This window comes from Crocuta crocuta, unplaced genomic scaffold (genome assembly GCF_008692635.1).
Source record: "Crocuta crocuta isolate KB4526 unplaced genomic scaffold, BGI_CrCroc_1.0 scaffold24, whole genome shotgun sequence".
In the NCBI taxonomy this organism is placed as follows: Eukaryota; Metazoa; Chordata; class Mammalia; order Carnivora; family Hyaenidae; genus Crocuta; species Crocuta crocuta.
In genome coordinates, this window is record NW_027530974.1 from 5,386,979 (window position 1) to 5,413,356 (window position 26,378).

At 44.2% G+C, this 26,378-nt stretch overlaps 1 protein-coding gene across 1 annotated transcript in view; it reads left to right on the plus strand.

The window, feature by feature from the left end:
* LY86 (lymphocyte antigen 86) overlaps nt 1-24,639 on the plus strand; it is a 61,309-nt gene extending 36,670 nt beyond the window's left edge. Inside the window, exons 4-5 of the mRNA XM_077769995.1 lie at nt 19,571-19,623; nt 24,264-24,639. Of these exons, the coding sequence (XP_077626121.1) occupies nt 19,571-19,623; nt 24,264-24,347 (137 nt within the window). The 3' untranslated portion in view covers nt 24,348-24,639. The remainder of the gene's footprint in view (nt 1-19,570; nt 19,624-24,263) is intronic.
* Nucleotides 24,640-26,378: the final 1,739 nt, after the last annotated feature.

Sequence of the window (26,378 nt, forward strand, 5' to 3'; positions counted from 1 at the left end):
AGCTACCCTACCATAGACTGGTCAGTCAGCTTTCCACTCTGAACTTGCTGGAAATATTTCTGATTGATTGGATGCATTCAGATACTTCCTCTCCATTAGCTCATCCCTATTTAAACTTTTCCATAGGCAGCATCTACAGTTAAATTGCCTGTCTTTTGCTTATCTTCCCAATTTTCCCCAAAATAAGTGTCCTTGAACCCAAATGTGGAACCAAGTACACTTGGAAGCGCTATGAGCTTAGTGAGAAAGAACACATACTGCACCAACCTTCATTCGTACTTCTTTCTATTCCCTGAATCAAGCCTCCCTCACTTCCTCCTGAATGATGGAAATGGCATCCTATCAGGTTTCCCTTCTCCCTACTGCTGCCACTGTAGTCTTTCCTCAAATACAGATCTGATGGGGCTGGAAAAGCAGGCTAGACCCTTCCAGATAAATCACTCCCTTTGGATGTTCCTGGAGCATCACACTCCTACTTCCCTCAGCTAGAATCACATCCTATAGCATGTGTTTATCTCCCTCCTTAAACTATGAACTCCTTGAAGGCAGGAATATTTCTTGCACCTCTCTCTGGAGACTTGGCAAAGAGGGCCTGACACCGAATAAAGATGTGATAAACACTTGTTTTATTGAATTTTTATATGACAGACATAATGCAAGTTTACCAGATCCCCTTAAAAGCAACTCTCTGATGATCCATATATGTGCCGCAAAGATACAGGTGTACCAAATACTAGCAAAGAGTGAATTATCTTAATCCTCCAGGCTTAATAAAACCTGTTCCCCACCCCATGAATAGTTTTAATAGAATTAATAAAAGAGAAGAGATACTGTTCCTCCAAACTGAGGTGTCCAATTCAGTGTAGCAGCTCAAAAGGCTGGTGTTTACCTTATCTGAATGCTGGGCAACCCTGCAGTCATTTATTTGCTTTATTGCCGTAGGCTGAAACCTGCAAACTCAGTCTGAGAAGCTGGCATTTGGGGAATTGCCAGGAAATTTCATATCATATAAAGCAATCAGAGAAGTGATATACAAATGCTGCATGAACAAATAATTATGTAAATTATACAAGCCAGAAAAACTAACAACTTAAATTTTGAGGCTTCTTGGGTTATTACGCTTTTTTTTTCAACCCACCCACAAAACTATACTGCAGGAATGATTCTATTGAAAGAAGTGATTAACTCTAAGACCAGAGAAAAGCCAATTCAAACCCAAGCACAAGCTGCTGTTGACATATTAAGCAGGCAGAGGAGTCCCTCTGGGGTTTGCAGGTCCTTCTGAGCAGAGCAGTGAGAAAACTTGGTGTCTGCTGAAGGTGGCACAAAGGTGTTCGATATCATTTGTTTGATATCATTTCCACGGCATTACTATGCATTCCTCGGCACTCTGCACGCTGCTGGTTGTTCTCCAAACCAGGATAAATTACAAAATGCGGGAGGGGGCACCTGAGTGGCTCAGTTGGTTAAGCATCTGACTTCAACTCAGGTCATGATCTTGCAGATCCTGAGTCTGAGTCCAGCATCAGGCTCCGTGCTAACAGTGCAGAGCCTGCTTGGGATTCTGGGGCACTTGGGTGGCTCAGTTGGTTAAGCATCCAACTCTTAATGTCAGCTCAGTTCGTGAGTTTGAGACCTGCATCGGGATCCACGCTGACAATGTGGACCTTTAGGATTCTCTCTCTGCCCTCCTCACACCCTTTCTTTCTCGTAAAAACAAAACAAATAAACAAACAAAAACCTAAAAAAATTGTTTTTTAAGTGGGTTAGGCTTAGTGAGACTGTGTGATAAAACGGTGTGTTTTTTCCTTCTGCATCTTCCCCAGCTAGCTCTAAGGCAAGAGCTCATTGGATTTAAAGACCAAAGGAGGGGTGCCTGGATGGCTCAGTCAGTTGAGCATCCAACTTCAGCTCCGGTCATGATCTCACAGTTTGTGGGTTCAAGCTCCACAACAGGCTCTGTACTTGGAGACAACTCAGAGCCTGGAGCTCGCTTCTAATTCTCTCTCTCTCTCTCTCTCTCACTACTCCTCCCCTGCTTGTGCACTCTCTCTCTCTCTCAAAAATAAATAAACATTTACAAAAAATAAAATAAAATAAAGACCAAGGGATGTTCTTCTTTTGGCATTAGCATTCATGGTGTGATTAGCAGTTTGAGGGAAACAATCTATATACCCAGTTATAGGGGATTGATTAAGTAGATCATTGTTCAGTCAAACACAGGTTCACTATGCTGTTGCAGGAGATTATTAAATTACTTGAAAACACAAAAATGTTGTTAAGTGACAAAGAATCTTGCTATAAAAGAGTGCCCACTATGGGACACTGTTTTTATTAAAATACGTGTAAGTGGATGCACCAAAAAGCTCTGAAATAGTATACACTTGGGTGCTAATAGTGGTTATCTCTAAGTGGTAGAACTACAGATCTTTGTTCTTGTCTTTTTGGAAATCTCTTTTGTTTTTATAATAAATTTACAAGGTTGTTATTTTTGAAAGTTGAGCCTTGTAGGAAAGAACAGAGAGGGTGAAATCTCCTCTTCCTCTTCCTCTTTTCAAAAAGAATCCTGACCTATTTAATATTCAATGATATTTGGAGTCAGAAATTCTGAGTCAAAGTGTGGCATAGAATATCAAGGGATTGCTTAATATCCACTTCGTATTTTTTTCTGGGATACTCACACCTCCTCCCCCTCCGCCCTTTACCCAGCTATGAGTTCATCGAGATGGAACCAAAACAGATCACTGTTTTACTTTGTCCTCTGTTAATGTTCCCTTAGTGTCTTTCTCACCTCTGGTAGCATCAGGTCATGTAGCTTCATTTGCTTTACTTGATCCTGATGCTTTCAAACTGACATCAGTTTTTAAGACTAAACTGGGATTAAACCAAATGTCCTAATGACCACATCTGATGACTAACTGTAGGGAGAGAAGCTGCAGTAAACTTCCTTAATACTCAAGGTAAAAACAGTAATGTCAGTAGAAGCCCCAGAGCTTTAGGCTGGTCTGCGGGAGACAACCGTGCTCTTACTCCAGTGGATCTCAATCTTGGGTGGACATTAGGCCCACGCTATTCTATGCAGTGGCCACAAGCCACATGTGGCTACCCAGCCATGGAAATGTAGCCAGTCTAATTGAGATGTGCTATAAATGTAAAGTACACACTCAATTTCAAAGACTAAATATGAAAACAGAGAAAGTAAAATACCTCAATCATTGTGATATTGGTTATATGTTGAAATAATAATATTTGAGATATATTATGTTAAGTAAAATGTATAATTACTATGTCATTTATTATTTATCAACAATAAAACATTATTATTGACATATTATTAAATTTAATTTCACCTTCTTAAACACGACTAACACGATGTAAAATTACACATGCAACTGCCATTATATTTTTACTGGGCACTGCTCCATTATAGCTTCCCTTTACAATTTTGAAGATCCCAACACCCTATGCCGCAGGCTAGTTAAATCAGAATCTCTAGAGGCACAACCCAAAGCAAGTGATTTCAACACTCTGCCAAGGTGGAAGAGTACTACCTTAGCCCCAGGCAGGGATAGTTCCATAACATCTAGCATTATCACAGCATTTAATGCATGCCAGTGACCTTTGCAGGTATGTTACATATATATATAAACCAATTTACTGTTTGCATCAACCTTGTGAAATATAGAAGCTATTGTTATTATCCTCGTGTTAACAGATAAGGAAACTGAGTCTCAGAGAGGTTAAGAAACTTACCCAAGGTTACAGAGACAGCAAGTGGTAGAGCTGGACTTGTCTCCAAAAAGCTGGGCTCCAGGAACTCGCTCTAAACCTTTCTGCTACATATCCTTTTGAACATCAAGAAAACTCTGCTGGAGAAGTATGACTCATTTCAGCCCTTTACTAGAACTGGCAACAAGAATTTAAAAGGCACAACAAAATTATAGGAACCAAATAATCATTTTGGGCATAACCAGTCATTATATAAGGTGGTGGTTCCCAAAGTGTGGTCCCTAGACCAGAAACATCATCATCATGTAGGAAATTATCAGAAATGTACATTTTTTGCCCCATCCAGACTTACTGACTTAGAAACTCCAGGGCCAGGGCATAACACTTTGTATTTTAAAAATACTTTTGGGTCACAGGTCAGCAAACTCTTTCTGTAAAGGGTAAGGTAGCAATTACCCTTTCTGTAAAGGATAATATTTTAGAATTTACAGGCCATATGTTCGTCTGGTCTCTGCGGGGTAAAAGTAGTTTTAGACAATATGGGAATGAATGGACATGGCTGTATGCCAAGAAAACTTTATGGGCACTGAAATATAAATTTCATGTAACTTTCTTTTGTTGTTAAATATTATTCTTCTTGATTTTTTCCCTACCATTTAAAAAGGTAAAAACCCTCTTAGCTCATGTCTGCTGAAAAACAGGCATTAGTGGTATTTGGCTCACAGACCATAGCTTGCCAGCCCTGCTTTAGATGGTTCTGTTACATGCTAAGGCTCGAGAATGACAGCTCTAAGAAAGATGAGAATGCAGGACTCTTAGCCAGAATTACTGAGCACAGGTATTCTCTGGCTTTCACTGTAGTGAACACTCACCTAAGGTTCAGGATAAATTCAGATTAGGTTACTTTGGAAAATGTAACACCTTTGCTTTAAACTATGCTTTGCCAATGCCAACAAATTAGATTTGGGGCAAAGAAAGGGGACATAACAGGAAGACAAATTGAGAGAGGCCTATGGCCAGGAAGAAAGAGAGCTGTTTAAAAAGCCTGGCTGGCTCAGTCAGTGGAGCATGTGAATCTTTATCTTGGGGTTGTGAGTTCAAGCCCCACATTGGGTATAGAAATTACTTAACAATAAAATCTTTAGGGGCCCCTGGGTGGCTCAGTCGGTTAAGCGTCCAACTTCGGCTCAGGTCACGATCTCACAGTTCATGGGTTTGAGCCCTGCATTGGGCTCTGTGCTGACAGCTAGCTCAGAGCCTGGAGCCTGGTTCGGATTCTGTATCTCCCTCTCTCTCTGACCCTCTACTGCTCATGCTGCTCTCTCTCTCTCTCTCTCAGAAATAAAAATTAAAAAGAAAACATTTAAAAAAGAGAGAGGGGAAGGAAGGAAATAGGATGGAAGGAAGGAAAGAAGGAAAGAAAAGTCAGAGAGCAGGACTGATAGCTTCCTCCTCTCTCCACAGCTGCCATTTGTAGGCTGGGGATAGAAGGCACTTCTTTCTGGAGAATCATTTGATCTCTCCAGTTCTCAGTTACTTCATCTATAAAATGGGAGTAACCATAATTCTTTTTCAGGTAATAGTGCATACTAAAAAAGAAAAGATGTGTAACATGCCTGGCACACTGGAAAGCAATAAACATGGCAAGGACATGTCTCTCTGTCTTCTCCTCTACCTGAGAGATCTCGAGGCAGGGGTGAAGCAGCTTGAGGGACCCGTGGGTTTACATACCCAGGCTAGGGTCTCCAACAGAAATGAGCCTCATAAAGATCCTGACTCAAACCAGCTCACTGGAAGCTGGGGGCAGTTGACCTAAAACTCTGCTACTGGCTCAGGATCCCAGGACTTCCTACGGAGTAAATGAAGAAATCTCTTCTTGTGTCTCTGTTTTATTTATTTATTTTCTTGTCTCAGTGTAAAGTCATCCTCTAAACTTCTCATTTTATTTTATTTTATTTTTGTAAATAGTTTATTGCCAAGTTGGTTTCCATATAACACCCAGTGCTCATCCCCACAAGTGCCCTCCTCCATGCCCATCACCCCCTGTCCCCACTCCCCTCCCCCCCATCAGCCCTCAGTTTGTTCTCGGCATTCAAGAGTTTCTCATGGCTTGCCTCTCTCCCTCTCCCCCACCATTTTTCCCCTTCTTCTCCCTCATGGTCCTCCATTAAGTTCCTCCTAATCCTCCTATACGTGCAAACATAAACTTCTCATTTTATGCCCCTGGCTTGACTTCTTTTCAGAATGAGTGGTGGTGGAAATGTCCACTTCCTTGCTGGAAATGTGGCATCTACCCAGAGAGGTGCAGTTCATCCCTGAAACCCCAACGAGACTATCCCACAATGGTCTGACATAGAAAATTTTTCCAAAATTTGAATATGTCAGCACTAACCTCCACCATGAATGAGACCCCACAGCTTTGTCTAGCTTGGAAATGAGCTCAGTTCACCTTAGTCGCTTTCATCCCCTTCTGATTCATCATGAGGTCAACATACTTTGATATCTATTCTCAACAATTTGGGGTTCACTTTGTTCATCAACTTTCCTAGAATATCCTGTCTCAGGAAGATGAGCATAAAATGAAAAATAGAGATCACTGATTGTAGGACATGAAACTGAACATGAAAACAATAGAGATAACTGATTGTTGAACATGAAACTGAAATACCAGTCTGGGAAGTCAGAAGGAGCCCCTACTCCACCCAAACAGAAAGTAGGATGAGGGTACTCAAAGGAATAGAGTGGCTGTCCAGAATATAGTGTGTAGGGCTATGTAGAAACAAGATTCCCAACTGATTATAAACCTGAAGATTTGGACAAAAACTTATATTAAGACCATAAAGTAAATAGAATGAACGCAGGATTTTCATTCTTGATGACAAGACACATCAACTGTCAGACTTGATTCTGGCCAAACTTCTATGAGTTCTGGCCAGGGTGGGTCAACCCAGGTGAAAGGTATTGATTTCACAGTGCTAAGTATTAATTGGCTTCCAAAATGATTTGCTTATTGTTTCATGGATTAACTTCTGAATATCAGCTGTATCCAATCTCCTGCCAAAACCAACTGAAATTAAAATAAAGGCTTAGGGTGTCTGGGTGGCCCAGTCAGTTAGGCATCCAACGCTTGGTTTTGGTTCAGGTCGTGATCTCATGGTTTGTGAGATTGGGCCCCATGTCAGGCTCTGTGCTGACAGTGAGGAGCCTGCTTAGGATTCTCTCTCTACCTCTCTCTGACCCTCTCCTGCTCTCTCTCTCCCTCTCTCTCAAAATAAAAAATAAAAATAAAAATGTTAAAATAATAAAATAAAAACTTGAGGAAGTTAAATAACATCGTGTGTGTGCACACATGCATGTGTGTATACCAGGTATATATGATTATAAAGTAGGACACCTGTAGGTCAAGGGAGAGTAGACCTTGAGAGCTGTGATGGACATGGATGAAACACAATGAAAAACTGAGAGAACTTGATGTCACATGCATGTCAGAGTCCCAGAGGGGTGCAGAAATCAATAGTCTTCAGAAGGATGCATGGTGCACTTGTCTCCATATGTGGAGGCTAGCCACCTTCCAGGAGGAGCAAAATCTATTAAGAAACACATACAACAGGGAATCTACCCCAAAAACCAAGAGCACACTTTACACACTGTACGTTAGCCAATTTGACAAGAGATTATATTTTAAAAAAGAAATACATACAACAGATATTGATATACTTCATGCAATCTGTGAAAGACCGAAAAAAAAAAGTAGTTGTGGACTTAATTTTAAATGCATCTGGAAAGCTTGTAATTAAAATAAATATTACAGGGACACCTTTTGCGAGCTGAAGAACCCTTTAGTCAAGGAAATAATTGCTCCCTGGTTTATCTTTTGTGTAAATCTGAATATTCCTGCTTTAAGTGTTTGTCGAAAGTGGGGAATGCATTGTAATTAGATGAATTTCAATAAACACAGAGTAGGTCCCTCGAGAACTGTATATAAAATCTGACATGACATTTCCCAGAAGGCAGATATTATCTCTGACAGCAGCTAAGGGATTTTGCTATAATATTCCCTGATTTTACATGTACGAATAAGACAAAGGCAGAAGCATAGGGGATGCTTAAGTTGGCTACCCACCCTCCTTCCTTTTTGTTAGTTGGGGTGTCTGTCATCTGTCCTGGTTTACGCTGAATGAGTGTACCTGGCCATCTTCTGAGCATCATTAATATTAATTAAAGAATCTTCTCAATCTCACTGTCTGTAATGATGCAAAACTTGGTCTGAACAGTTCTATCTAGATCAGCAATTCAGATTCCATCCAACAGATTTCTATTGCCCTAGCTCCCTCTGTTTCTATGTGTGCCTTTTCACAGGTCTATGAAATGGAGGAAATTTGAAAATTGCCTAGATTTGGAAAAAATCCCACAAATGCTTTCTGCAAAATGCCTTATGCCTTGCACTACTGTAGCAGAAGATGGTAAAAACACGTTCCAGGCAAGTGCTGCCTTGAAGAGTTTCCACCGTTAATCTATGCCGATGGTCCTGACAATCCCTATAAAGCATGCTTACAACGAGGCACCCCCACTGGGAGCCTCATTTTTCAAGTGTTTGGGGTTCACTGCACATGGATTAATGAATGTGAGCCCCAGGAGCATGGATATTTGTTTCTGTTCTAAGAGAAGGGGAGCAAGCAGCTTTATCAGAGCTTCAGTTTTAAAACATGTCTTCACTAGGTTGTCCTATCTGTTTGCTTACCCCTGATTTCTGGACCATTTTAGGCCACTTGCTTCAGGCTTTCTGCTTTGCTGTATTTCCTTCTCAATCTATCATGATCCTACCTTCTCACCCTCTTTCTCTAGATGACAAAGTGGCTTAGATGGGAACTCGTGTGCCTTGGTTCCACTTCAGTTGGATAAATCAATAGACCCATGGAGGGGTGATGCTTCTTGGCCACCAGGGAAATTACCAGGTGGAGAGCCTGCCATTACCATCCCTACTGTCATTCTGTCACTGAAAGAGCATGCTACCAAACCCGATATTCTCCAGGAATTTACTCCTGCTTACCCTATCTCACTGCAAAGCCACCTTGAAGCGGTGTGGGGGGTGCTCAGCCCAGGCCACTGGTTCTCAAGCTCACACACACATCACATCACCTGGAGGACTTGTCACCCACAGACTGTTGAACATGCCCACCCCCATTTTTGATTCAGTATATCTAGAGAGGAGGCTCAACATTTGTATTTCTTACAAGCCCCCAGGGGAGACCACTGATGCTGGTCTAGGGACCACACTTTGAGAACCACTAGCCTAGATAGTTTGAAGCTAAGCCTCACGGAGTTGGACCACCACTGCCACTTGCGTATATATGACTTCAGGAAAATTATATAATCTGTTGGAGCCTCAATCTGTTCTTGTGTACAATAAGGAAAAAATGAGAGACCTCATGGAATTCTTACAAGGATTAGATGGGGTGATACACGTAAAACCCTTAGAATGGAGTTTGGAACACAGTAAGCTGTGAATAAGTGATAAATGGAAGTTACTTCATGCAATTGATTAGGGCTTTCTCAAGCAAGGGCTCTGGACCCCTGAAGTCATCCATCTCAGAGTGGAAGTCTGCATTTTAACAAGGCCTGCAGAGGCAGTAGAGCTTTTGATGGCTGGAAGTTTAAGACCCTTTTCCTCCGAGGTGGCAAGAACATGACTGAGCTGTGTATTCTCTGGTGGTTGACAGCCGAGTCTCCGTGGGCCCTTTGTGCCTCTGGGGACACAGCCCCACTTGCATTTCTCATGGAATTGGACAGTTGGAGCATCATCTCCTCAGCCTTCGGCCTTTCTTCTCTTCATGTTTTATTTCTCATCTGCACCTTTCAAGGAGCTGCAGATTTTCTGGGCAGCCACCACTACTGCAGACTGATGGGGGTTCTGCAGAACCATCAGTAGAAGAAAACTCCCACTCTTACTCGCAAAAAACAGAAGTGGAAACAATGATCACCCTGGAGAGGGTACCAGCAAAGACCAAGCAAAAGAGGATGTTTTCTTGCTTAAAAAAAAAAAAAAAAGGAAAGAAAGGAAACCTATGGCCTATTAATTATTATGGGATATTAAGGAATCCCATAGGCCTGGGAGATTTCTCTCTATCCACAGATTCAAGCCCATTTGTAAGAGCCAATAATGTTTTGAAACTCTCCTTTGACATCACATTTCACTTGAGGTGAGCCTAGCATATTTAGACTACTGATGACCTAGGACCAAAGCATTTTTTATTTTCTAAGACAATACAAACTCCTTTACAAATTCTCAGCCTGTTGTAGATTTTGCATAAACCTGGCTCAATGATTCCTATACTTTCATGTAATAATCATTTAAGAAACCAATGAAGAGGGCCTTCTCCCAGCTCCCTGGACCACTCAGAAACTCTGATCCCGTAGGGTGCTGGTATTTGCATTTTAACAAACATCCTGAGAGTTCCAATGTGCGTGGACCCCAGAGACCTCCAATCTAAAAGAGGTCACCCTCTGTAATGTCTGTTTCATTATTTCCCATCACACTGCTCTTTCCTGCATCTGCCCCAGGTTCCTGGAGATCAATTCAATTTCTTCTCTTTCTCCCCAACACCATCTTCTTCATTTCCATTTCTGGAAATCCAATCAGCTCACCAATTCACAAGCTATATTTTGAGAGTTACATTAAGAATTTATCCATGAGAATTCAGAAATAAGTTGGTAGGGACAAAAACTTAAACTTTCTTTCCTTTTTGACTGTCAGAGTTATATATTTCTTGGAGGGAAGCTGAGCAGCCAAGACCAAAAGGAGGAATACACTTGGAAACAAATCATTTCATCTTTTTGGCCCCAATTCCTCATCAGTGACTTAATATTGGCATTATTTGGTGCCATAGCCACTAGCCACATGTGGCTATTGAATACCAGAAGTGTGGCCAGTCCAGAGTGAGATGTGATTTTTTTTTTAATTTTTTAAACCTTTTTTTTGAGTGACAGAGACAGAGAATGAACAGGGGAGAGTAAGATAGAGAAGGAGACAAGGAATCTGAAGCAGGCTCCAGGCTCTGAGCTGTCAACACAGAGCAGGATGCAAGGCTTGAACCCATGAACCGTGAGATCACGATGTGAGCAGAAGTCTGACACTTAACCGACTGAGCCACCAACACACCCCCTGGAGTGAGACGTGTTTTAAATGTAGAATATACCCTAAAATTTGAAGACTTTGTGCAAAAGAAAAAGGGTATGAAAAAAGAATTCTAAATATCTCATTAATACTTTTTATATTGGTTCCATACTGAAATTATACATTTACAATGTGAGTTAAAATATATATACATTATTATATTAATTTCATTTGCTTCTTTTTCCTTTTTATCAAATGTGGCTACTAGAAAATTTTGAATTATGTATGTGGCTCACGTTAAATTTCTATTAGATGGTGCTGACCTAAAGCTATCCAATATGATCGCCAGTTGTCACATGTCTCTACTTAAATCATTTACATTTAAATTAAATTAAAAATTGAGGTCATCAGTCACAGTAGCCACATTTAGCTGGAGGCTACCATATTTGATGATTCAGGTATAAAACCGTCCTCTCTTGCACAACATCATTAGACATCACTGATCTAGTAGTTTCTACATTGCTCTAATTTTTTTAAGCAGTCTATCCTGAATTAGAGTATGGAATTTGTGTTGAAAATTTCACTCTCTAGCTTAAACTATAAGCCCAAGTCCCCTTCTCTTTTGTTGAAATCTTGGGGTATGCTGGTGTCATAGCTCTGAAGGATCCTTTGTTGGGGACCCAAATCCAAACAAGCCATCACTCTTGGCCCTTCTCAGGTTGATCACCTGGAGCCACCTCTTTAATCCAAGACCACTGTGTCAGTTTCCTACTATTGTAACAAATGACCACAAATTTAGTAATTTACAACACAAATTTATTCCCTTGCAGTTCTGGACATCAGAAGTCTAAAATCAAAGTGTCAGTAGGGCTATGTTTCTTCTGGAGGCTTTAGGGGAGAATCCATCTCCTTGACTTTTCCAGTTTCTAGAGGCTGCTAGAGGGATGGCATTCCTTGGCTTTTTGCCACCCTTGTGATATCACTGAACCTGCCCGGGTAATCCAGGTTAATCTCCTCATCTCAAAATCCTGCATAACTGCATCTGTAAAGTCCCTTTTGCCATGCAAGGTAACATACAAATTCTGGGGATTAGGACACTGGACATCTTGAGGAGTGGGCATTATTAGCCTGTACAACTACTAAATGAAAAACCAATCCATCTTGTCTGACCTCTGCATACCATGTAAAAAGGCCAAATAATTGGGGTGCTTGGGTGGCTCAGTTTGCTGAGCATCTGACTTCCACTCAGGTTATGACCTCATGGTTTTTAAGTTGGAGCCTCACATTGGGCTCACTGCTGTCAGCACAGAACCCACTTTGGGTTCTCTGTTTCCCTCTCTCTCTGCCCCTTCCCTAATCACATGCTCTCTCTCTCTCTCTCTCTCAAAAATAAATAAGCATTTAAAAAAAAAACCCTCACTTTATATTTTTTAAAAGGCCAAATAATTGTGCATAATCCAAGGAAGACTCAAACTCTATAGTTTTTAATGAAAATACCCTCACAAAAGTCAAACAGTTTGGAGGACTTCACAGATGATACAGTCACTGATTTACCTGAGGAGAGATAATGAGTTTTTCTGTTAGGGGATCATATCATTGCTAAGAAAAGCCTTGCCTTGTTGGACCATTATTGTCACCTTATCAAAGACCCCATAAAGCTCCTACCTGCCATTGGACCCTACACACAACAGAAGCTATTTGGCTAGAAGTGGATTCCATGACCTATTTTCTGGAACCATTCTGGCAGGGGAAGAAGGTAAGATGGCAATGAGTCTTTTATAAAAATTTATTATTAAAAGGAAGCCAGTGTTCTATTAGGAAAAATAAAAAAAGAATAACAACAGCCACATCTCTGAATCACCAGAGAGGTGTAAGTTGTGGGACCGTGGACGAGTAAGCCTTGGAAGGCTTCTCACTTCATAAGTGATCCATTGCAAGTACACAGTGAATATTTTCAAGTTGTAAATAATACTAAGTTTCTCTAGCAGTAAAAGGCCAAAACAAAACTCTCATAAGCCCATTTGAAAGAACAGGGAAAGATATCAAAGTAGCATAGGCAAAGCTAAGATGTAGTAATCAGATACTTGTGAGCTCCAAAGTACAGCTGTAATTCTGAAAAAAAAATGACAACTGTGATGCCCAGAGTTTCATGGGGCCTCAGACAGGGTGACAATAATGGGCTAAAGGGGCCAAACAACATGCTGGACATCTCAAAGTATGTTTGGAAATAAAATTGAACATGTCCTAACTACTGAGCTCCCAGCAGCAACAGAAAAAATTCTCCCAATAGAAGGGTCATGTGATATGCCAGGGAATCCCAAAATTTCAAATCAGTTTATAAAATACACTTTGTTTATTACAATAATCCACTGTCCAGTGACAGGAAGTGTCCATGTGACTGAACGAAGAAACCAGAAACCAAGAGGCTAGCTGTGCACCTCTCCCCCCCTTCTCTGCTCCCTCTTCCCTGAGCTTGCTGGCTCCCTCATGGTCACCCACCCAGGGAGGTCTTTACCTCCTTATCCCTCTCCCTAAGTCCCATCATCTCCAAAGCAGGAGCCTTCTCAGGCGCAACCAGGACATTCATTCTTCTTCTGCTCTTTGGCATAGAAGTCAGCCAGAGAACAGCTTCCAGAGTGTTCAGATTGTTCCTTGGCTGCGTGGCTCCACCATTAGAATCAGACCCAAATATATCAGCAGCCAGCTTTCTAGGACTAGCTCATATGTGGCCTCAGGAAAAATTCACTTTCTGCCAGGAAGCATTCCTAGTTTGAGCTCTCCCTGGAAAGTCAGAGACAAGGACTTAGGGGTGAGTAGTTATGCCAGAGAGGAAGAAAAGCCAGGAAAGGATAAATGGGCAGCTGATTTCCAGTGTAGGAGCTGGGGCTTGGCCCCACTAGAAAACCATAGTGTGCATCTCAGAATTGCCCCTCTAAAGGTCAGGAGGCTATGGAATACGTCCCCAGATTCCAGTCCTCGTGGGTTGAAGGCTTGCACTCCCTGGTTGTTCTACATGGGCCACTGTGCAGCAGGAAGGCACAGAAAGGTGGGAGCTCTTGATCTGGGACAATGTTGGAGGCATGGCTGATGCCATCAAGGCTGCCATGTTTTCAAAACTGGCCAGGGGATGTGGCCAGGACACTAGAAGTATCTGCAGTGGGGCCCAGCCCAGCCCCAGCCTGCACAGTCTGGCCCCCGTAGGGCAGGAGCCAGGTTTCTGCTCCCAACAACCCCCTTGGCCCTGGCCACCTGTGCAACTGTATTCAGAGACTGAGGTCACTTGTGAGTGATACAGGCATGCTTACCTGGTGGCCAGCCTTCAGGAGGGACATGAGAACTACAGTGGCTCTAGAAAGTAATGGCTTAGGAGATGGAGAAGCAGATGAAGTACAACACACCAAATAATAATGATAATAATATATATATATATATATATATAGAGAGAGAGAGAGAGAGAGAGAATTGGGCCCGTGTGTAGCCTGGAGCTATCTGCCCACACTGTCTGGAATTCATCTGTTAAAATCTGGACTATCTGTAGCCACACTCACCCCAGAGGCAGGGGACCCTGATCCAGGTCCCCACGCAGGCAAGCTCATTAGCTAGTGCCCTGTGGGACCAAGAAACACTTTCCACACCCTGCAGAGTCAGAGACTGAAAAAGCCAGAGCTAAAACCAGGGAGGAGATGAGGAGCAGTGCCTGGGCCTTTGCCGCCTCCTAGACTTAGATCTCTTTAAAGAAATGCCCAGAGGCAGGGAGAAGAAAGAAGATTATATAGAGAGCTCACCAAAATGAAGTAATGCGCTTGCTCTCTCTTGGTCTGCTTGGAACATTCTCTTCACTGTGGGACCACTGCCCACAGGAGCCCTTGTATAAGGGGGCCTTCCCAGGGCCTGAGGTGCCCCCACTCCCTGGAGGACAGAGTGAGGGCTGTGCCCTCCTAGCTCAACACAGCACCCCCCAAAGATTCCCCCAACTGGGCCTGGCAGGTGAAAAAAGGTTCAAAGCTGAGCAAGTAAACAAATAATTGTTTTTTAAATCTTTTTCGGAATATACTAATTGACTGATTTATCATAAATTATAACTGTAAGCATTTTTATACTGCTGGGCACCCTAATAACGCTTAAATATTGATGACATTTTTGTAATAAATTTGGAAGACTGGAGACAATTGCAGTAAGATACTAGCGAGGGCTAGGAAGTGGGGAAGACACCTCCCACGGAACCCACGATGAACTTGAGGGAGCATTTCCAGGCCAGCATCCCCGCCGGTCGCGGAGGACAAAAGGCTATAGAGTGGGAGGCAGCCCTGAGCCTCACGTCCATCTGATCCAAAACTGTTTGGAACTTTTTCTTTCCACAATTTAAAAATCAATTTCCTTTCTGAAAAAGACACTATGTGCCAACCACACAAAGATCTGGGTCAAAAACAAAGCCAATTCGCAGAAATGACTTCATGTGCTCAGAACCGGGGAGGTGGATTTCTTTAATCCACAGCACACTAAAAACTGATAAAGATTTCAAATGGAGGAAAGGAAGGAGTGGGTACAGATATACTGGGGCTCTTTTTATAGAACTGGAGTGTGAGAATGTTAATTAAAGGAATCTCAGAATCAGGGAGGATCTGAGAATGGAAGGGGTGAGAATTTAATTTTAGGTGTTGTTTCATTAGGTTAAAAAAAGAAGACAGTTTCATGAGCTACCTGCAGCCGTGCTCAGGGACTTCATGGACCCCAAAAAGCTCCAACTGAAACCATAAAGCGTAAGAGACAGATTTAATGAAAAACCCCCTCCGCCCGGAAGAGAGAACCCCTTTATTTGAAACACAAATTTGCAAATCTTGGAGCATTAAATGAGCATAATAGAATGTTAGATGTCATTCTAATGTTGTCCTTCAAAGAGCTGTCCTCATGCATCTTTTAAAATAAAAGGCACCCACAGAATTTACTGGTTGTTGGCTCTGCCAGAAAGTTCCAAAACCTAGGCCTGGTGTGTTCCTCAGTGTCCAAGTGAGTTTTCATTACATTATCCTTCTTCACATCTAGTGAATAGTAATACAGCTAATAACAATAACAATAGCAATAATAATAATAACTAGTGGCTCTGCCCTTACTGGGGACCCCACTCTTCTCGTCAAGTTTACATACAAGTTCTCTGGTCCTCTCAATGCCCTGCAGGAAAGACAGTCCCATTTCTATCTTGCAAATGCAGAAATTGAGTTCTAAGGTGGACATTCAGCTGGGGAATTGGAGAGCTGGGTACTGAACCCAGGTCTGTCTGCTTCCAAGGTCATTTGGTTTATGCACAAGGTCATTTGCACTATGCCACCTTAGAACAATCAGTAGAAGCATAAAGAAGCAATAAAATGTGTCCAGGGGAATGCAACCAGACCAGACACGAACAGGTGCACTCACTCTCCATTCTTGGACTCTGCTCTTGAGCTGCACTGCATTCCCATACCTTGATGGCCAGCATGAGTGATTTTGACTGGTTCATGCCCACAGCACTCACAGTTCTTGAGTTGTGGGTGGCAGTAAGATGGTTGCAACCCCAGGCAGAAAGTGAACAGCTCTAAATACCGGTGAGCTGAAATAAACCATCTCTTGCCAGAACAGATTGGTCCTGGGTCTCTTTGTCTTTCTGCTCAGATTATCCTGGCTTGGGTCAGAGAATATCCACTGAGAAAGAGAGAATTTCCAAAAAAGAAACAGTGTACTGGTAGTTGGGCCATTGTACTGCACAACCCCAGGGGGCACCACTCACATAGATTCTAACATGAATGGTATGCCTCAGGTTGTACAGCATGTCAGTACTACAGTCAAATCCCAGGCTGCCCCCTCTGAGCTCTCTGCACTTGTGAGATACACCACCCACATATACTGCTCACTCCTCACACAGTTAACTTTCAGTGTAGCTAATCATTGTGTCTTCCCCAGTTGCACTAGACGATTCTCAAGGATAAGATCCAGAACTTCAATATCTATATTTCCAAAACCACCTTATATAGAGAAGTAGTTTCCAATTAAACTTTTGCTTATATCCACAACCAAATATATATTTCCTTTCAAAAATAAATGAATCACTTCATTTAGTACTATGAAATAGGAAGGCTGTCCATCTGGCATCCACCATATTTGTGTGTTCTCCTTGCAAGGTACCAGAAATTGACAAAAGAAAGGAAGGATGGATATGTTGTTGGGCATGAGCATTTAACAGAAGTCAAAGTCTACGCAAAGAATGGGCCTCCTGGTAGGCGTTCAGGTTCAGATTACCTGGAGAGACCTTTTTCAAAAAGGGTTACCCTCACGCCCCTGATATTATTCTATGTGGGCAGCTGCTCACACACCAGCCATGCTGCCCTTGGCCCAAAACCTCGTTTCATAGAGATTTTGATCTGTCTCCAAATATTTACTGAGCAGTGGTTAAGCACCAGGAGCTATGTGAGACAGAAAGTCACTGTGCCATTAAAAGACCTGAATATCTAATGCCATCAATATGGGATGCTTGGGTGGCTCAGTCAGTTAAGCGTCTGACTTCTGCTCCTGTCATGATCTCATGGTTCATGAGTTCAAACCCCAAGTGGGGCTCTCTGCTGTCAGCACAGAGCCCGCTTCAGGCCCTCTGTTCCCCTTTCTCTCCCACCTTCCCCACAGATTACTCCTTCCCTCTCTCTCAAATAAATAAGTAAATTTTAAAAATATTTATTTAAAAAATACATAATGCCATCAATAAACCAATAGGTATTTTATTCAACTCCATTCTCCTCCACTATCCCTCCATCCTCACCACCGTATTGGCTGCTCTGATGGTTCATTCCCTAATCCAGTCTCTCGTGTAAACATAGCCCAGGTCCAGAGCTTTCCAGCAGGGAGAGGATTACACTAGCAGGGGCAAGAATGAAGTTGGTTGACAAACCCATGACCTGGCTCTAGATCTGCTCATTCAACAACCTCTACAACAATGCTATATCGCACCCTGCTGTGTGTTAGACTCTGTGGTGTACTGGGAGCTATGCAAACAAGAAGGTACTAGCTACTGGGGAGGCTGGGTGGCTCAGTTGGTTAAGTGTCTGACTTCGGCTCAGGTCATGATCTCATGGCTCGTGGGCTCGAGCCCCGCGTAGGGCTCCGTGATGACAGCTAGCTCAGAGCCTGGAGAGTGCTTCGGATTCTGTGTCTCCCTCTCTCTCTGACCCTCCCCTGCTCACGCTCTCTCCCTCTCAAAAATAAATAAAACATTAAAAAAAAAAGAAGGCGGCAGCACAGGCTACTGAAGAAAACATCCTATAAACAAATGATTACAATTCTGGGTGGCCAATGACTCAAATGATTCACATAATATTCTTGTCTCCTGTTGTATCGAGCACCTGGCACAGTGCCTGGCCTGTATTGGGTGGATGCCTTGCAGAGTGGATTGGTGAGTGAATATATTAATGGAAAACAATGGCTGCTCCCCATGTGCCAGGTGCTGTGGAAAGAGTTTTACTAGTATTAACTCATCTGATGCTCACAACAACTCTGTGAGGTGAATATGATTATAACCTTTCCCCTGTTTCCTGATGAGGAAACTGAGGCCCAGAAAAATTAGGTGACTTGCCCAATTAGTAATAAGAAAAGACAAAATTCAAGCCTAACACAGACAATCTGACCCCAGAGCCTGTGCTCTCACTTATAATGTACTAAGTGCATGGGTCTGGGGAGTCACAGAGGAGCCAGTCACATCCCACCCACCATCATAATATTTCAGCTGATTGACCTCCACTGCCATTTTCTAACTACCGTTTCCATCATTCCACCTCAATCACCGACACCCAAGTCAACGTTGTGTGTTGTCATCAGAAAATGCACCACTGCTGAAATCTCATTGTCAAGACTTCTGCTGTCTGCCTTCACCATGTCCTTCCAGATCACCCATTCTAGGACCTTGAGAGCCATGATGGAAACCCTAGTCAACCAACTCAACCACTGTTTCTACTATCAACCCCCACCCCATCTCCATTTTCCTCCTTACCTTCCTTAGATTTCATGATCTGTTATTATAACCTTTCTCTAATCTATTCCCAACACTCTTGACTTTCTCACCTTATCATTCTTGCCCGGTAAAACTACACAACCACCTACCATTCTCCACTGTTGCATCAGAGCTACTAAATGTTGCCTCATTCCTTTCCCCCAGGGCTTATCTCAAATATCATCTCCTTAGAGATGACCAGCCATCCAACCAAACATGCTGTCTCCTAGTTTGTTATTTTAGCAAATTATTTATTAAGTGCTTTCCAGACATTGGCATTAGTGCTTTACATAATTAAGCCTTTGATTCTTCAGAGTTCAGGGAGGTGGACACTGTTTGTCATCATTATACCTACTCTGAAAACAAGGAAACTGAGCCCAAAGAGGTAATGACTGTCCAAGATGAAATAGTTATCACAGGTGGTCTCAGGATTTAACCCCACGCAGCCCAACTCCAGCCTGGCTTCTTAACCATCACACCATCTGCCTCTCTTACACCACCTGCATGTCTTCTTCTAGCTCTCTCAACAACCCAAACACTCCCTTATTTAGTTATTTATATGCTGTCAGTGTCCTCCTTATAATATGAGCAACTGTGTGGACAGAGAGCTTCTTTCCCAATCCTAGATCCCTACTGAACAGCAAGCACAGATAATAGGAGCAAATCATTTTTGTTTAATATAATTGAGTAACACTGTGTCTGTTTTGTATATGTTTCAGAGCATATTTATTATGCTGGCCCCATCAATAATCCTGGACTTGAAATTCTGGAGGTAAGGTTTTGGTTTTCTGCTCTATTCTGTTACTTCATTATTGTATCGAACAGCTTCTCGAGGAGGAGGAGGGAATTAAATAGTTTAAACATTTTCCACTGGCCCCCACCAAGAAAACCCTTCTTCAATAAAGCTGATACCTCATGGTGGGTACTTATAAATGCTTAACATGCTGGTTTTGTCATTTTGATATTTAACACGTTATGTCCGTTGGACCCTTGGGGATTCCCTGGGCAGATGGCTCCTACAGAGAGGGAGGCCTGAGTCCTGCCCTACAGGATGGCTGGCATCTGCGGGTACTGAATGGGTCAGAGATGCTGGGGAATGAGCTGTCAGTGAGACTGGCTGTTCAGAGAGAGGAACACACACACACACACACACGTGAAGGCTAAAGCCCCCCTCCTCCCCACCCCACACAAGCATGAAGGCCCCATGTACCAGCCTTACACTATTACTCATGGAAGGTCACCATGTGAATAAAATGCCCCTGCCCTGAGCATTCACTGGCGGGGCTCACATAAGAGTCCAGTTTTCCATGAATTCCTTTCTGCAAAATAATGTAACCTTCATAAATGGCTGAATCCTAGCAGCTCTGACATAAACAGTACATTTTCATTATGCTACTCCTGAGAGAACCTGATGACACATCATAAAAAAAATCACAAGGATGTAATAACTTTCTTTTTGTTTGTTTGTTTCAACTTTAACCTCTCAGCTTTCCAGAACCTAAAACCCATCTATGACTCTGAGAAAGGGTCTCCTTCTACGTAAAGAATCTGTTTAAATTTTCATTTCTCTTGCGTGTGCTTCCTTTCTGTCCCAGCCTCTGGGTTCCTAAGGTGCAAGCCGCACTGTCTCTAGAACATTCTCTAGCTGTTGCTCCCACAGATGGGAAGTTTGCAGCTTTACCTTCCCCTCCAGGGTTCTCCAGAGTTTTCTCTGCTGGCCTTTCAGTGAAATATTAGAGTCTTACAAACTCTTCGCTTCTAGGATGTAGGACTGAAATTTTCCCAACTAGTTTTTTCTTTAAGTCTTTGCTACTTGATGGGGCATCTGGGTGGCTCAGTCGGTTAAGCATCCGACTTTGGCTGAGGTCATGATCTCACGGTTTGTGGGTTCGAGCCCCGCATCGGGCTCTGTGCTGACAGCTAGCTCAGAGCCTGGAGCCTGCTCCAGAGTCTGTGTCTCCCTCTCTCTCTGACCCTCCCCTGCTCACACTGTCTCTCTTTCTTTCAGAAATAAATAAAACATTAAAAAAAATTTTTTTCAGTCTTTGCTACTTGAATTCTTTTTCCATCCCTGTTTTCCTTCTGAACCCCTCCCTCCCCCTCCACCTGGAGACTGACTTAAAATTTGCAAACAGTTGATTTTCATCTGGCATTATTGGCTTTTTAACTTTATTTTATTTCCATTTACTTATTTATTTTGAGATGGAGAGCATGACCAGGAGAGGGTCAGGGAGATAGGGAGAGAGAGAATCCCAAGCAGGGCTCCATGCTGTCAGCACAGAGCCTGATGCAAGGCTTGAATTCATGAACCATGAGATCATGGCCTGAGCTGAAATCAAGAGTGGAGTGCTTAATTGCATGAGCCACCCAGGTGCCCTGCATTATTGACCTTTAAAAAAGCAGCTCCCCTCGGGAGTTGCTATGAACTAGAGGAGGGGGATACAACTTCCTAAAGGCACAGAATCCCTTTGAAAGAAAATCTGGCAGAGATATAAAAAAGCTTTATTGCATTCCCCTAGGACACTTGGGTGAGCATGGGGTCTGCATTCCTCCACCAGTAATGCTGCTCAGCCTTGTCACCAGATGTGAGGGCACAGCCAGGCTCAGGTGTCCTGGCCGTGGGCATGGTTGTTTCAGCATCTACCGGTCCCCTTTCGCTGGTCCTCCCACCTCTCCTCCTTCTTTGGGGCGTAGGAAGCAGAAGCCTCACCAGCCCTGACCGTGCCCCAGCCTACTGACACCTGGCCAGAATCGACAGGAGCCATTACCCAAGTGGGATGCATGCAACCTGTCACGTATGCAGCAGAGGCAGCTGGAGGCCTTAATCTCAACGTGAGCTCCCACGCTGATGGGGGGAGGGGGGGGCAGGGAACCAGCTGCAGCCAGCCCAGGCTTCCTTGGCAGCCAGCCAGCCAGCAAGGCTCAGAGACTTTGCTTCCTAATATGGGACAGAGACATGTGAAGCTTTCTGGTTTTAAAAGACCTGCCCCAAATCCCCTCCTCCCGCCAAATCCCCCAGAGACGGGCCTCTGTGCTAATTCTATCCCTGCCTGGCTGAAAACTTTTCCACTCAGCAGTCAATCTACAGGGTCTTGGTACTATTTGCTTTTCATCCTAGCCAGTCCCTTGGCCCAGACTGAGGTCCTGCCTGGAACCCCACATCTCCAGAACTGCTGTTTTCCAAATTAGAATGTAGCCCTTTGGGGTTCCAAAGTGAGTGGACAACAACTTGTAGGCACTTGTGGGTACTAATCTGCATAAATGTCAAGGAAATAACTATGAATTCCTGACTCACAAATTCAGTGCTCTCCTCAACAGCACAGAGGCTGCGGCTCTCTGTCCCTTGTCCCTACCCTGCCCCTCCTGTCCTCATAGCATGTCCCCTCACCTGCCTGAGGATGAGCATGGTTGCCTAAATACTCTTACCTCCTAGACCAGAGCATGCATATCCTGGAGGTATGCAGGTATGTATGTAATGTAAGCATGTACTTCATCACCTAGAACCTTCCTGCAAATAGTACATCTTTTCTTAGACTTAAAAAGCAATGAGAAATTCATTTGGTTTTCAATAATTTTGTAGGGTGTGTGCCTGAAGGCACAGGGACTCTAAAAGAAAAGTGGACGGTAATGATGGTGATGATGGTGGCACAAACAGGCGCAGGTTTGAAATGCTCTTTGCTCAGAATTAATTTTCTAACTTTTATACTGCTTTGGCTAAATTCCTAAACTGCTTCTACAATCACAGCTGCTCCTGTCTGGGTGACCAGAACTTGGAGCCACGCTGTCGCAGGATCCTCAGCTGAACAGTGCGCTAAAGGCTGCTCTAAGCAGCCGCCTCCTCTCAGCCACCATCCAGAGCACAACCTGGCTCTGCCGAAAGCAGTTTTCTTTGTTGGGAAACCCGCTAGCTCCTGGACCTCTGCTCATTGCTAGAAAGTTGTTCTTTTCTTTTTAATTGTTTTAATGTTGATTTTTGAGACAGCGTGCACATGCGCGCAAGCACACGTTGGCGAAGGGCAGAGAGAGAAGGAGACGAGGGGATCTGAAGCGGGCTCTGCTCTGACAGCCTAACATGGGGCTGAAACTCATGAACCTGAGCCGAAGTCAGATGCTTAACTGAATAAACCACCCAGGTGTCCCAAAAGTTGATCTTTTTGAACAAAAACTACCTCTCATGCAAACTCCATCCAGTGGTCTGATTTCTTGCTTCCCTCTGGCTTCTACAGATTAACCCCCCTTTCCTTCTCTGGGTGACAGGCACTACAAAGATGTGCCAGGAATCTCTTGAGATCCTCCCCTCTTGGGCCCTTCGCCCTGCTTACCACTAAGTCCAGCCACCCAGAGTGTCTCTTCTCTAGACAGGGAGTCTGCAGACCTGCCGCCACCGTGTGGCCTCTGGGGGCTGGGGTGGGCGAGCTTGGCCACTGAGCAAACACATGGGTTTTTCTGTGATTCCACATACAGCCCAGGCGCTAACCACAGACAAAGAGAGTCCTCTGTGGAATGTGGTTGACAGAAAGGAACCCTAAGACATGGCAGTACTCTTTCTGATAGAGTGTTTTGTTTTGTGTGGGTGAATCTTGTTCCCTGGGAGGTCTTCTCTGTCTTCCCTGGATCTTCCAATTGCTCAGGCCAGAATCTGCGGCGTCACCCTCAGCTTCTTTCCTTCTCTGCCACCCACATGGGTTCCCTCAGTACATCATATTGACTCTTCTTTCAAAATCTATGCAGAATCCAATCTCTGTCCTCACCTGACCCATCTGCTACAGGGCCGAGGGTCTCCTCTCTGGTCCTAACTGCTTATGCTCTCTGCCCCTCAGTCTCTTTGGGTCCTCTTAACATGCACATGTGGTCAGGCCACTTCTCTGGGGAAAATGCTCTCATGACCTGTATCCCTTTCAGAGTGGAAGCCAGTGTCTCCTCATCATGGCCTGCGAGGCCATCCCCGACTCCTGTCCTTTCCCTACTTCCCGTGGTTCTGTCTCCCTACAGCCCCATGGGTCTTCTCACTGTGTCTCGAATGTGGGGCCCAGCCCTCAAAGCAGCTCTCCATCTACTTCAAGTCTTGGCCCAAATGTCGCCTTTGCAGCAGTACCTACTTAAACCTGCCAACCAGCACCAGCCCAGCCCCACCTGGCCGTGCCCGACCCAGCTGCCCTTCCTCTTCCTCGCCTGCATTCTCTCTGTAGCATCAGCATGTGCAATGTATGCACAGCGAAGTATCTCGTGCATTGTCTGTCCCGGTGAGGCCCATAAGCTCCACCACATGAGTGTGGTCTACCTGGTTCTACCTCATCCCCAGTCTAAAACACTGCCTGCATAGAAGAACATAGAAGGTGCTTGAGGACTACCTGTCGAATGCCTGATTGCTCTGGGGGTCACACACCTCAGCTTTCCCTGTGTTCCTTCCAGGGAGAATACCAGGTCTTGCTGGAACTATATAATGAAAACCGTGCCACCGTGGCCTGCGCCAATGCTACCGTCATTTGCTCCTGAGCAGCTGAAACGTGGAGCACGCTCTGTCTCGTGGGAACTGCAAGCCTCTCAGACTGAACCTGCTCTGGAAGAAACACCAGGCAACCACAGAGAAGCTCACCGGAGGTGTAGGTGCAGATTTTAGCCCCAGCGCCAGACGTCCCCAGACTCCACAGGTGTGCATGCTTCTAAGGTGCCTCCTGGTAGCCACCGGCCTGTGGGCCCACCCTCCTTCCAACGGCCAGGCTCTCCTGCTTCTCAGCTCCTCAGGAGGACCTCCTCAGTCACCCAGAATAAAGAAAGCTGGCCCACAGTCTTTCCTCATGGTCTGTTCAAAGGATCGTAGCCCATATTTTAGTTACAATGTAATTTCCTCCACACAGGGTGCCAGGTGCTAGCACAGCATAACTAGTTCTGAGATTCAGGAGGCTGGCAGCCTGGCTGGAAAGAGAATTTGGGGAAAATGTACCCCTTCTCCTCCTTCTTCTGGGAAAGTCCCAGGCCCTTTGGCCATGAGGCCTGAGAAACAGATGAAACCCTACAAAGAGTGACATCAAAGGCCTGCCTGACCGAACCTCATTTTATCTTCATTCCCAAAGCCTGGTTATCACTGGCCTCAGCACACCATGGCTCTCAGTAATGCATTCATTCATTCTCCATGAGTAGCTACTGAACACTTAAGTACCAGGCCCCGTGCTCAGCATTTAGGATACTCCAGGGAGGGTCCCCACCTCGTTAATTGTGCAGTCCCCTGAAATATTAAAAAGTCATGTCCATCAGTGAACATTCATTCACATACAGAAACACGTCCTTCAACGCCCTCCGTAAATGAGCAGGTTGCTGTCCTCTATTAGAGCCGTTTCGGCAGCCCTGTCTTTTTCTGTCCCAGGATGTACAGAAATGCACACTGGGCTCCACAGCTCTGACACCATCCCATCCCCTCCTCCTTACCCCAACCTTTCCAGGGCCCCTAAGCCCAGCATCTGGCCCTCTCGTTCCTATTGGCATCGAGTGACTGGCTCCATTTTGCAGGTCTTTGATATCCATACAAATGCCACTATGTTAGAGATTAAGATAGGAAAACTACAGTTTAAAAATGTTCATTGCTATTAATTACCATCTGTACCTAATTAAACTACCCAGAATAGCAGGCTGTAAATGCTTGGTGAATTAAAACTTTAAAACCAGCATCTGAGGTTTTTTGGGTTATGGAGTAACAAAATTACAGCAGTGTCCTCACCTACACCCATAAATGCGTGGGAGAAAAGTCATACTGTGGTTATGCCCGGCGGGAGAGCAACCTCTGAACCCACACACACAGGGGCGATCCTGTCATGTGCACAGACGGCAAACTGAATTTCTGATCCTTCGCCATTCCCTCTAGCAAGACATGCCCCTGTTCCCTTTCCCGTAAGCATCCTTACGTGCAGTAAAGGTCATGTGGAGAGTCTGGGCGCTCACACGTTCCAACAGCTCAGGACAACAGTCACAGCCTTCCAGAGGCAGGGACAACGAGTAGGAACAAGCTCACTTTTTATTTTTCTGCAATTCATCTGTTCCCTTTCCCTTCCTATATTTTGTCATCTTCTTACAATTTATTGACAAGATGTGTGTGTGTGTGTGTGTGTGTGTGTGTGTGCATGCGCGCGTGTGCATGTGCATGCACATGCGAGAGGTTCAGATCTCTGGGTTTGGGTTAAACAGGGGTTTCCATGTGCGAGGCTGGCCCTAGCCATGACTGAGCACACATGAATACACAGCAGCTGCACTAAAGGATTGACTTGAGAGGAAAAGAAGGTGTTTCTGTGTCCTATCACAGGCTTTAAATTTCACCAGCAAGCTGAGAAAGTTTTTTACTGGATCTGAGTCTCCTATTAAAACATAAAGTGGGGTCGCCTGGGTGGCTCAAGTCAGTTAAGGGTCCGACTTCGGCTCAGGTCATGATTACTCTGGTGAGTTCGAGCCCCACATCAGGCTCTGCGCTGACAGTGTGGAACCTGGTTGGGATTCTTGGTCTCTCCCTCTCTCTTCACCCCTCCCTCCACCCTCTCT